Here is an 11,989-nt window from a genome sequence, read left to right as displayed (position 1 = left end):
TCGCGTCCCGAAATTAGGGGTGCCGGAAGTTTATGTGCTCGACAAACACTCAGGATCGCGCCCGCACCCAAAAGATTTCCGACTTGAACCCAATCCGAATTTTTGGGTATCCTAGATATTATGTAAACTTTTTTTATACATAAACCATTATTTCATAAAGTCTATTAGCACATTAACACGAACCATTTGTTGTGATTCAACAATTAAATTAATTAAACTATTGTAAATATTAGTGATCGAATTCATTATTTATGTACAAATGAAAAACTGCGTATATAATAATCGTTGCCAAATAGGAAAATACGATTACGTTTGAATGTGATGTTCTATAACTAATTTTTTGTAAAAAATATTGTCCTATACATATATATATACTATATAATATACTATAAAAGATTATCAATTCTACTGTACATAAAGTTCTCTCTGTAAATATTTAACGAAATGAGATAAAAGTATACTGCTCGAGATATTAAACAAATTCAAAGTTAATAATTCGCTTATGAAAATGTTCAAATATGATTATACGAATGTAGACCTTAAGTAATCCTTTTTCCTTCTTTCTGAACCTTCTCTGCAGACTATAGGAATTGCTATACGTAGGAATAAAAAAGTAACGAGCGCATGTCGATCCGAAAAACAGCGCACCGTTCTCTCGTAAAGTCTAGTCGCTGTAATTTTAATATGTATGACGCTAGTGCTTAAACCTTCTACATAGAAGAAAGTAAACATAGACTCCGATGTACATACGTATAATATTAAGAGATTACAATTTCTTTTCGCAGGCTTGCAATGACGTAAACATATCCACTCTAATCCTCATATATAGGTGTTTGCAAACAGCGGTAATTACGTAAAACTAATTTGATATCAAGGGCTATCAATCAATCCGAAAAGTTCGTTTAGAACCAATTACGTACAACTCGATTTCTCTTCTTTAACAAATTTTATAAATAGCTTAAATCTATATAGAACTGCAAGTAATATTTTCATCTGTCGAAAATTAGATGCAAACGAGCCCATCATGCATTGTTTGACAGAAGATTTTACGTAGTTCCTTGAAACTACAAAATCAAATTCGAGAATATTTTTACGTATTACGTGTACTCAAAGTAATCAAAAATCGATTTTATTAAATGTACCTAATGGTAATCGATGCGTATGAGAATGCAATTTCGGGACGATGCAAATGTTTTTGAACGAACACATATGTACATATTAAACGGTAATACCATTAAGCATTAACGTATAAAACGAAATTGTTAGCTCGTACGGAACCAATTTTAACCATAATCTAGTCTATAACAGTTAAGACTTCGAATGCGAGATTAAACGTCACGCGAGACGAATTCTACGATGCAATGCAATGACAATGTCAAAATGTAAAAGAATCGTAAAATATACATATAGCGCACTCGAACCGTACCGGTTAAGGATATTTTAAATACCTACGTATGAACACATGATAGGACGATACGAATTTATGTTTGATATTACGTTGGCTGTATTCATTGAAGATAACGATAGAAGGATAACGAAAAGCAAACTTGTCGGAATAAAATTGATCATAAAGACTAATTCCATCTTTCCTATTTCGCTTGTCCCCTTGCCTCGGCTAAACTTTCTAATAAGAAAAATGAACACAATGCACATGAATAAATTTCACTTTTCACCCGCTCCAGGTGCATTTCACAATAATCACGTGATTGCTTTTTAGGATCTGCTTTATTTCTTAAAAAGTACAAAAAAGTATTACAGAGAAAACGATGCACTGTCCGTCAGCGATGTGGACACAGAGAGATAGACCGACAGATAGACAGAATCCGAGCGAGTTGGTGATATTGCCCAAAGATCGATTCTCAATTTGGTTCATCGTTTGGTTCGTGGTGCTTTACCGGATTTGTCGATCCTGAAAATCCCGATTACGAGTGTCATTTGTGACTGATACCTGAACACACATTGTTAAAGTTCGTGACAGAACGCTACTGTTAAAAAAACGCACACTCCGATTAGATGGGATAGCACTCAACGCGGCTTCTGCTAACACATACCTATTACTAATCCTGTAGTATACTAATGAGAACGAAGATTTTAATGAATCGAATGGAAGAACTACTAACGATGCATCATCTATCTTCAATTCCTATTTACATCTACCTACACTAACTATTACGACTACAGAAACATTACTACATATGATTGATTTTAAGTGTAAGTCTTACAGCAACGGATACTATGTAGATGTAAAGGAGAGGCGTCAAAGGGTGCAGAGAAATAGAAAAGCCTCGCTAAAATAAATCTTTTTATTCCATTAGCACTTACAACGCTATGTAATTCGACTGACATTTGTTTTTCACTAAGCAACATGTCACTCGTATATCGTTTACATTTTCCTAAACACACAATCCTTTCTCTTCCCGTTTTGTAACAATTATTGATTCGACTAGTTACACTTTATTACTTCATCGTTATACCTTTCCTCGTCACTACATTAAATCGTTTTTGTAAAGAGACAATGAAAAGATACCACGAAGTTAATGTAAAGGATAGAAAAGCGATTAATACTGTATTAGACACAACTCATCACACTGAATATCCCTATCATTCAATGATAACGATGTTATACAGAGTGTCTCAGTAATCGTAATACCACCGGACAAGCGATTATTTTACGTGCAAAAATGTTACAAAATATGGAACAATGCTTATCCTTTCACTAACTTCGTTTTAACGAAGTTAAATTTTTAAACCAAACGAATAAGCTTATACTTCTGATCTAACTAACAAGGACTAGCATAATTCACCACTTATACGCCCGTATAAGTAAATCATAAGCGGATCGAATATTCAAATTCAATTTTCTCAACAACAAGCCTTCACACATACACGTGCGCACGCAAAAGAAAACATTTTATTTCGTCTTTGCGGCTAGTGCTTTTATGTAAAATAACTTCCCTCTAGATTGCCCCACAATTATTTAGACGTCCAGTACATAGGCACGAACATAATCATAAATATGCAATTCGTTCCGATAACTATCAGATTTGCCTATCAAATTTGTCAAACCCTGTTATGATATATTATTTAAATGTTAACCACGTCTTAAACGTAACACCTTAACACCTTGAACGTAAAGGTATAAAATCTTTGGTCTGACTGAAAATCTTTTGTACATGCTACAGGTTTTACAAAATTCGGCAGCTTATGTCTTATAAAATTACTTTCTCTCTCTCGCTCTCTCTCTTTCTCTTTCTCTCGCCTTCCTTTCCTCTCTCCCTCTCTTTTCCTCTCATTCCCTGTTCTAAGAAAAATTTTTGTAATTCTCTCTCACTTTTAAAGTCTCGATGTGAGAACGATCACGATTCGTTCGCCACAATGGCTTTATCTACAATTTACATCTATTTGCTTCGAATTACTGGTAATAAATATTATTTCGATAATAAATGTAATACTATACTCGATTATTCAATGCAATTATGATGTATTTGCATTATTATTATTTTCTTTATTTTTTTAAGCTCAGCTAGCCTTCAATATGCAATATAATAAGCAAATTTACATTTACGATCAGGAGTTCGTACACATTGTTTAACAACAATAATTTTTCATGGATCTTTCTTGATAACGAAAATGTCAAAAAAAGTATATTCTTTTCAGAATATGATAAAGCAATCATTTTTCTACGAAACCTAAGGCTGAATGTGCACTTATTTTTGCTTCGTTGTGTCCGTAAGGTCTAAACTAGCCTTTTCTAGATTTGACAATCTTTGCTATAATATTAAATAAACATATTCCAAGTAAACATAAATAACTTCATCTGTATAATATATATTAGTATTCTATTACACTCTTTTCGTTTAGTTCGAGAGAAACGAAAAGGATGCAGTGCAGAAATAACAATTTGGAAAAAATTTGCTGCTTTAATGTAACAGAATTTCCGTATTAAACAAATAATAACACTAAACAAACATAACAATGACTTGTAATGCCAATATTTGCAAAATCCATTGCTTAAATTAGCAAAAGTCTGATCTTTCTAAAATTTATATGTATATCAGAACATGACAATGAACTCCTCGCAACTATTTATTAATTTCGTAGTATCATATAAAATTGCAAGGATTTCAATGCAAGTTTTATGCAGTGTATTACAATTCTGTCATCGACGAGATAAATATATCTCACTTGATAAAAAGAATTACTGAATTGTCTTCCAAAACTTACCACTGCCTTTGATACCTTTGACCTTCTGTTGCTTCTTTTTCGCGTCTGGTGGAATTGATAACGCTTCCCTGCTTGATTCACTTCCTCCTGAACCTGAACTACCTCCAGCCATGTCGGCTTCCTGTACACCGCCACCTCCAGCTTGCGCAGCAAGTGATTTCTTTATGTTAGTGATCTGAGAACAAAATTCGAAAGCAAATTAAACACTCTTATTAGTATTCTAAGGATAGTTGACAACTTTTCTTTAAATAAATGTTACTTACGTCTCTTTGTATTCTCTCTTTGTGATAAGTGGCTTTTTGTTTTTCTATATTCGCTCTAGTAACCTGTTCTTCGATACATGCCAACACAGTATCGCAAGCCTGACCCCAAGCAGCCAATGTTTCACCAACTACACCTGTATCACCAGGTCTGACATCACGTCCCAAACCAGCATAGTCTACTTCTAATTGTGAATTCTTTTGATCCAGTTTGCCATGTATTATGTCTGCGTATATGGCTTCTATTATTAAATCTTCTAAATCTCTAACATTTTTTATGTCTAGTTCTTCCAATAAAACAGAATATGGTATACATCTGGACTTTGTAGCCAATGTTACAATTGTTAAGTGTTGAAGTTTCTTCTTTTGAACAGGTGTTAGTTCTAGAACTCTATTTTTGTTTTCTAAGTACTCTTTGTATGTGCCATATGCAAACAAATTTAGAGTATTCCAATATTCGACATATGGCCCATTTTCTAGTTCTTTGATATTAGGCATATCTAATAGTTCTCCAAATACATGAACGCCTGGTGTTTCCACTGCTTGTTTAATAAGTTCTATCGCAGCTGCACCTTTGGCAGTTTTTGCAAGCAACACAAACTGTTCCAAAGGATTGCTAGCTGACTTTTCTGTAGTAGTTCCTCCAGTCATATTGGACCTGTTAAATAAATTATGAAAATTATTCTAATAGCAGACTTGAATCAATACTTGTACAGAATCTATTCAAAATATAACTTTTTAAGAGAGGTTAAGAATTGCACTTTTGACACACAAGTGTCATTCGAACATTATTAACAATAATCCGCGGATATATCTAATTTAATGAAGATATTTGTAATAAAATACGCGTTTGTTACGTAAGAATATCTTACTTTGTCCACTCTTGTTGTTTACAAATATCGAATTGCTTGTGGCTGCTTGTGGCTACTATATAAATCAGTGTTGGGCACTCCGTGGGATTTTTGTATGTAACTAGGCGTCTAAAACACATGCGCTAATAACGTCACAGCTAGAGATATCACATGATGTCCGCAATCCCGTGTATAGAATAGATGGTGCCCATCACTAGTATAACGGGTATAACGTGTATAATGCATATTCGTAATGTTCAGATCAGACCTTGCATGCTTTACATCCCGCGTTTTATCGAGGATCATTCGTGCTACTGTGCATTCATAATCAATCAATGAGATACCATGATGGAGTACACTGATACCGTAAATAAGGAAAATGGAGCAAAACCTATAATGCGACCACAAGTTGAATCTGGTCTGGAATTGTTCGCAAGAGTGAATGCGAATACTAAACCACGTTTATGTGGCTTTGAAAATACCTTATTTCCAGACGGTCTACGAAATATAGACGTTATAGAAATTGGCGGTGAACGGTCAACTGGGAAGACTCTTCTCCTGTCTCAAATACTCGCTAAATGTATTTTACCAGATCATTATCGAACAATCCGAATCCAAGGACTTGACGCTTCCGTAATTTTAATAAACACCGACCATCATTTTCAAACGTTAAAATTGGTTGAATTGATGAACGGTGTGATAGATGCTGCTAATCAAGCATCAGCTACACGTGTAACAAAAGGATTGAATTTGGATAAGACATCTGTTATTCAAGAGTCTTTGCGTAATTTAAATATTATCGATTGTTACAATAGCGAGCAATTTTCTTTAACTTTGCGTACTCTGGACGACGTGTTCATTAATAACACGAAAATAGTTGTTTTAGCAATTGACAGTATAACTGCTTATTATTGGGAAGATCGTGAAGCTAATATGATTAAATACAATAATTACGTAAAGGAATTGCTGCAGCTTATCAAAAGTCATACAACTTTATTCAACATTTTAACAATTTATACCACATGTTCTGAAAATACTTGTAACAAGAAAAAACAGATTCTACATAATGTTGATTATAAACTACAATTAAGTAAAACAGATAATTCAAATAGATTTTTATGTACTTTACAAACAGAGGGGAATATGAAAAAATTACATTATTCTATTTCATCAAGCGGTATAAAATGGAAATTGGATTGAAAAAGAGAGACTATTTTATTATATTTAATAAACTTTTTTTATTCAGAAGAAACTAACAAAAGAATATTTTATCTACAACATCCAAAGGATTTAATAATCTGGAACCAGCTAATATTAAATTTGGTGATTGCTTATTAACATGTGCCAAAGCTACCTCTTGTACTATTTTTGCTTCATCAGCAGTAATTCCTCCAACAACATATATTAAAACATAAGGATTAGAATGAGGATGCCGCTTTGTTTTGCCTCCAAGAAGTAAACTACAACACGAGAAAATGTTCAATAACATAATTAGCAAATTAGGTTCGTATGTAATAAGGAGAAGAAAACAAAAATGTTTACTTAAAACCAGCTGAGATAAGCGAAGCTGATTTTTTACGAATATCCCGCAATTCTCGAGTCCTATCTGCACTGAACACATCCTTAGTTATTTGTTCCAGAATTCCAGTGTGTTTAATCACTTCTTGAGAATTTGTCATGAAGTATCTGTAAGGAACGATTGTTAACTTAATGAAAGTAATGCAAGAAACATTTTTTTAAACAATTAACCTGTAGTCTTGCAGTGTCAAACGTTGTTCTGCTATTAATCGGAGAATATCACTAATACGCGTTGCGATTCTACACGCTGTTTCTCGTGCTGCAGGAACATCGTTTGCTCCTGAAACAAAAATAATTATATAATAATCTGCATCATTATCTTTTATCTTTATATAATAATCTGTATTTACAATTTTCTATTATTAAACAATATATACCTGATAGTAATAAAGTGCGTTGATAAGTTGATTTAGTACTAGTAAAAGGGTTTTCCTTTAAGGCCTGGAGATCTTCAAAAATCGCATCCGCAACTGATTCTATTAGCTGACGTTCTTGTTGTGTGGAAAACCGAATCTGCGTTCCCGCAAGAGCATAAACGTGTATTAATAATGCCAGTAAATTCTCAGTATTCAACCCTCTGTGAATTCGAGTTCGAATAATGTTACTCAACTGAAAAACCATTTCATTTATTTTTACCAAGCATAATTTTAGTGTACTCATGTAATACCGAAATTGATTAATTACCTGTAACAATATGCTCGAGGATTCGCGACTGACGGAAAGATTCTGTAAAGCTAATTTCTCTAAGCTGGTAAGTAACTCTTGCTGCCCAGCCGTTTGCGATGTTGATGCTTCAATTATTGCTAAAATACACTGAAATGTATTTGAGAACTAACTACTGCGCTAATTAAGTCAAAATATGGAAATCAAAAACTAAATGTAGGTACCTCTAGTTTCTCTATATACACTGTCAGAGAATCGTTATTTGTAGTTTGAATCTTGTTAAGAACTTTTTCCAAACTACGTCCAGAAATTCTAGTTGACATTTTCAACTTAGGACTATCTTTCGTCAAAACCATGTCATTCAATAATTGATTAGCTTTGTTTAATAACATTTTTTCCTTTTGTGAAATAAAAAGGTCCATCATATTTTTTTCTACGCTCGCTAAACACCCTGGTACATTGTAGGATTTCAAAGATTCCTTGAAGAATTACAAAAAAATAATAGATAAATATTTGGGACAATTAATTTTAGAATAAAATGAAGATTAATGGTTTACCGTTGCCGTTCCAAACACAGGTTCCATATTAATAGCCACATCATTGTCATGATGTGGCAACCGTGGAAGTGTTCGTAATATTTTTGTGAGGAAAGATTCGGTACTATTGCTAGTAGCTGTACAAAGATCCAATGTTCTATCAACCAAGATAAGGGAGACCCCTATTTCTGGAACTTCTGAGGAAACCTGTACAAATAGCACTTAGTAACATACTTTTTAGATGCTCCTTATTCTCTAATACTCACAGCTCGTTGATTTATACTAGATATATAATTTTCTACATTCTCTGCAAGATGATCACTTAGCCTTCCAATTGAATAAACATCAATTGTGGCATTTATACTGTCAAAAAGATTACAAAATGAATATGCCAACAGATTCAAATTAATCAATGTGTCATTTGGAATGTTTGTATCTAAAGGCGGCATCATATCTCCAAAAGGAGGCGTGACAAACAAATCCTTATTTAAAAATGCAATAAAAATTGGTATATACGTAATATCAACAATAAATTCCTAAAACAAGAAATTCACTTTACTGATAACTGGAAGGAACTAATAAGTTTGAACAATTAAATAAATGTAGGAATGATTAATTAACGAACTTTGAAAATATTTCCTGAGGCCATCCAAGTCTTAATATCTCTCTTTAAATTAATGTAATTTAATTCCTGTTCAATGGGAAATATTCCTGTAGAACTGACGGTACAACAAGGTGCACTGCAGTAAAGTAAGCAGACGTCAAATGTATTTTTGGCCAGAATCATTTTTATTGTTCGCTGATAAAATGCTGGATCCCCTGAAGTTGATATAATTACAGCTTTCTTGGTACCTTTGACTTGCTCATACTAAGAGTAATAGGGAAACATGTGTTACTTCAAGGATCCTATTACCATTTCTTCCTTACTTGAAAAGTACATACTCGAAAATGATGCATGCCAAATTCATAGACTGCAATCGCTCCAGCATCCTTCAATGCTAAATATCCTTTGCCAGCTGTGTACCAGTGCAAACACTCAATTGCACAATAATCAATATAAACTGCTGCATTGCGAACCTCAGCAAAAATGTTCGTCCAACAATCGGAAATATATTTGTTTATTTTCAATGTAATATCCGTCATTTCTTCGTATTATCTGTAACTTTTGATGGACAATAACAGTGTTTAGAGTTTGGGAGGTGAGGTTGGGGTTGGGACACGGACACGGAACTGAGCCAGCTCAAGCTTGTGTTAGTTCTTTATGGGTTTCTAGGCGATAGTTTTCGAAGCTTCGACAGAAAGATCGGGATCATTATAGTCGCTAAGAAGTCTTGGGGATTTCGACCCTCGAATCACAAATTTATGACATAAATATCGTCGTCCTTGGGGATTTCGACCCTCGAGTCATAAAATTGCCTTTTTGGCACCTAAGAAGCTACCTGAAAGTGAACAGCGCGCGGAATTTGACGCTTCCTTTGTTCCTCGATCTGCAGACTCTCGACAAAATCACTGAGATCTTTTAAAGTAAAAATAAAAATATAAACATATATATCACACAATATTATTAACCGTACTTGGATACATATGCAATTTAAATAAATATTTTTTACTAAATTCAGACAATTAGAAAGCGTACCACAAATTCGGGTTCAAATTAATGGAGTTGCACCCAAACGGATGAAGAACAACGAGGCGATCCAGTACAAATAGAATATAAAGTAAATACAAATTTCTGTATACAGGGAACACAAGCGTTTTTCAGGTCGTAACAAATTTCTTTTTGTCTTAATTCGAACATAATTAAACCCAATATTTATTTTCGTATCCCCATTTCTCCTCAAATTCGAAGCTCATTTATACAGATTTTCTCCTAAAAAATATTGATAATTATTAACAATACGGGTGCAAACATCTCGTAATATTGGCTGGTCTTTATTACATATTAGCTAGCGTTTTAATTTATAATGGTTCTACAGGCGCGTATCAACATTTACGAATAGTGGGGAAAGCGACTAGTGTGGGGAAACATGATTTGCCTATGCCTGTTGTAAACGCTAAACGTTGAACTGAACATGTCAGATCCCTGCAAAAAAAAGCTGAGGCAGTACTAATATGGGATACATGCAAAACCCGGGCGTGAGCATTCTCATTTCCTCTCCGTTCCTCTCTGGCACTTGCTGGCACTGCATTAGAATTGGCATTCTTTTGGAAATAGCAGTATTTCTCTGTAGATGGCAACATGTCCGATCTTTTTTAAGCACTAGGGCTAGTGCATCTAGGAACAGGGCTGCCAAAAAATCGTATCCCATCGTATCCCATGCCCCTTCCACCAGCAAATTGGCTCGATTCCCCTCTCGCGATGGTCAGCAGAGAGGAACGTCACGCAGGGGTCTCAGAATTTATCCCTCGGCCGGAAAGTGGGGACAACGCGACCATGGTGGGGACTGGTACTTGATAGGTTCGCTTCGCGAAGGCTCATGAGGAGAATAGTAGTGGGGATCGAAATACGGGAAAAAGAGGGGAAGCGAGCCGTGGGCCGTGCGGGATAAATTCTGAGACCCCTGACGTCACGCCGTTCCCACTATCGCAGTGCGAGAGGGGAATCGAGCCAAGTTGCTGGCGGAGGGGATATGGGATACAATTTTCTGGTAGCCCTGTCTAGGAATAAGGAGTATGGCCGCAGTACACTTTGGTATGGCGACTAGTTCTGGTGAGTGTAAAACAGTGTAAAATTTACCTGTTGATAATCAAATTGGATTTCGCTGAGGAGGAAATTATCGAATTATTGTAACTCCAACGAGGCGAACCGCCTCCAGCAAACTCCTCGATTAACACGATATTCTGCTCTAATGAGCTGGTCACTATTTTCATACATAACAAGTGTAACCAAACGATGTACCAGCATCTCAAGAGTACGAAAATTAGGAAAGAAGTATTGTCATTATCTATACATGTAGCATAAGCTGCTGGATGATGGTACGCAACGTGACAAATGCTTTGTGAACAACTTGACAGATCAGGATATGTCAGTGATTTCATTCACGTGTACAGAGATAAATAAGAATGTAAAGTAATTGACGTGTTTACCAGCATAATTAGGTCTCCTTGTTTTTTTTTTTTAAATCTGTGTATAAAAAATTTCGTATGGGAGAATGGCAATTCGTATCGCATTAGAATGTGGGCACACATCAATGTTACGTATGCGTCCCACCCCTGAAGGGTACACTCATGATTGGGAAGTATTTGTGCGTGGTATGGACAATGCTGATATTCATCACTATGTGGAAAAAGGTAAACATAATTCTGGGTACATGTTTAATACATTTGGATAGTACCAACCAAACCGTTTTCTGATAACATGTCATTTGAAATTTCAGTGGTCTTTCAATTACATGAGACATTCCCAAAACCAAAGAAGATCTTAAAAGACCCACCGTTTGTGATAAAACAATCTGGTTACGCTGGCTTCGAAATCCCCATTCATATTTATTTGAAGAACAAGGACGACGGCAACAAAAGGATAGAAATTTTATATGACCTTAATTTGCAAACCAGTGGTCCTGCATACACAAATGTCATAAAACACATTGAAACTATTAGCAATCCTTCAGATGAGTTTAGAAGAAAACTGTTGAAGGGTGGTGGTGTAAGTATATTTTAATTGTTCTTTCTAAGAGTATAGAATCTGCAGGGGCTCGAAGTAGTACCCATTAAATTGGCCAAATATATAGATTTAGAGGACTATACTTTGCATCCTTATATAACAAGGTTTTTGGGTTGTGTATATAATAATAATATTTGGATTGAATCTGGCATGCTCCCATCGTAGTTTAATCAGAATAGAGTGATATTTAGTAAGATATACAAAATAATAATA

At 34.9% G+C, this 11,989-nt stretch overlaps 4 protein-coding genes across 7 annotated transcripts in view; 2 read left to right on the top strand and 2 right to left on the bottom strand.

The window, feature by feature from the left end:
* Positions 1–1,706: 1,706 nt before the first annotated feature.
* CSN7 (COP9 signalosome subunit 7) lies at positions 1,707–5,478 on the bottom strand. Of its 2 annotated transcripts, none has more exons than XM_018028101.2 (4): positions 5,357–5,478; positions 4,488–5,142; positions 4,225–4,399; positions 1,707–1,909 (listed from the first exon to the last, which is right to left on the bottom strand). In XM_018028101.2, exons 1-4 carry the CDS (start codon positions 5,473–5,475, stop codon positions 1,860–1,862), a joined length of 999 nt encoding a protein of 332 aa, XP_017883590.1. In that variant the 5' UTR covers positions 5,476–5,478; the 3' UTR covers positions 1,707–1,859. The 2 variants fall into 2 exon arrangements, with proteins under 2 accessions (XP_017883590.1, XP_017883599.1); XM_018028110.2 differs by lacking the exon at positions 1,707–1,909 and adding an exon at positions 2,285–3,770.
* Positions 5,479–5,494: 16 nt separating this feature from the next.
* On the top strand, positions 5,495–6,535 carry Xrcc2 (X-ray repair cross complementing 2). The gene has a single exon (XM_018028123.2). It carries the CDS (start codon positions 5,681–5,683, stop codon positions 6,533–6,535), a length of 855 nt encoding a protein of 284 aa, XP_017883612.1. The 5' UTR covers positions 5,495–5,680.
* An 18-nt stretch (positions 6,536–6,553) lies between these two features.
* On the bottom strand, positions 6,554–9,429 carry LOC108627044 (sec1 family domain-containing protein 2). Of its 3 annotated transcripts, none has more exons than XM_018028072.2 (10): positions 9,055–9,429; positions 8,738–8,980; positions 8,379–8,648; positions 8,134–8,319; positions 7,801–8,055; positions 7,598–7,726; positions 7,291–7,522; positions 7,085–7,193; positions 6,878–7,021; positions 6,554–6,795 (listed from the first exon to the last, which is right to left on the bottom strand). In XM_018028072.2, the coding sequence occupies exons 1-10, from the start codon at positions 9,253–9,255 to the stop codon at positions 6,588–6,590; spliced, it is 1,977 nt and encodes a 658-aa protein (XP_017883561.1). In that variant the 5' UTR covers positions 9,256–9,429; the 3' UTR covers positions 6,554–6,587. The 3 variants fall into 3 exon arrangements, with proteins under 3 accessions (XP_017883561.1, XP_017883578.1, XP_017883570.1); XM_018028089.2 differs by having other exon boundaries at positions 8,738–8,931; positions 9,055–9,146; XM_018028081.2 differs by having other exon boundaries at positions 8,738–8,931; positions 9,040–9,067.
* Positions 9,430–10,738: 1,309 nt separating this feature from the next.
* ear (ENL/AF9-related super elongation complex transcription factor) overlaps positions 10,739–11,989 on the top strand; it is a 7,174-nt gene continuing 5,923 nt past the window's right edge. Inside the window, exons 1-2 of the mRNA XM_018027978.2 lie at positions 10,739–11,403; positions 11,490–11,758. Of these exons, the coding sequence (XP_017883467.1) occupies positions 11,265–11,403; positions 11,490–11,758 (408 nt within the window). The 5' untranslated portion in view covers positions 10,739–11,264. The remainder of the gene's footprint in view (positions 11,404–11,489; positions 11,759–11,989) is intronic.

Source organism: Ceratina calcarata, unplaced genomic scaffold, assembly GCF_001652005.2.
Source record: "Ceratina calcarata isolate Rehan_Ccalc_2016 unplaced genomic scaffold, ASM165200v1 scaffold124, whole genome shotgun sequence".
Taxonomy (NCBI): domain Eukaryota; kingdom Metazoa; phylum Arthropoda; class Insecta; order Hymenoptera; family Apidae; genus Ceratina; species Ceratina calcarata.
Note: the sequence above shows the minus strand (reverse complement) of the source record. Positions and strands in the feature narration are given on the sequence as shown.

What these genes read in the sequence shown, in the direction of transcription:
- CSN7 (XM_018028101.2), bottom strand. Translation starts at nt 5,475, where the DNA reads ATGTGTTTTAGACGCCTAGTTACATACAAAAATCCCACGGAGTGCCCA. An exon ending in AAACAACAAGAGTGGACAAA is followed by an intron (nt 5,143 to 5,356) that starts GTAAGATATTCT and finishes TTTATTTAACAG; the next exon opens with GTCCAATATGACTGGAGGAA. An exon ending in AAGAGAGAATACAAAGAGAC is followed by an intron (nt 4,400 to 4,487) that starts GTAAGTAACATT and finishes TTTTGTTCTCAG; the next exon opens with ATCACTAACATAAAGAAATC.
- Xrcc2 (XM_018028123.2), top strand. Translation starts at nt 5,681, where the DNA reads ATGATGGAGTACACTGATACCGTAAATAAGGAAAATGGAGCAAAACCT.
- LOC108627044 (XM_018028072.2), bottom strand. Translation starts at nt 9,255, where the DNA reads ATGACGGATATTACATTGAAAATAAACAAATATATTTCCGATTGTTGG. An exon ending in CCTCAGGAAATATTTTCAAA is followed by an intron (nt 8,649 to 8,737) that starts GTTCGTTAATTA and finishes TTCTTGTTTTAG; the next exon opens with GAATTTATTGTTGATATTAC. An exon ending in CTGTGTTTGGAACGGCAACG is followed by an intron (nt 8,056 to 8,133) that starts GTAAACCATTAA and finishes TAATTCTTCAAG; the next exon opens with GAATCTTTGAAATCCTACAA.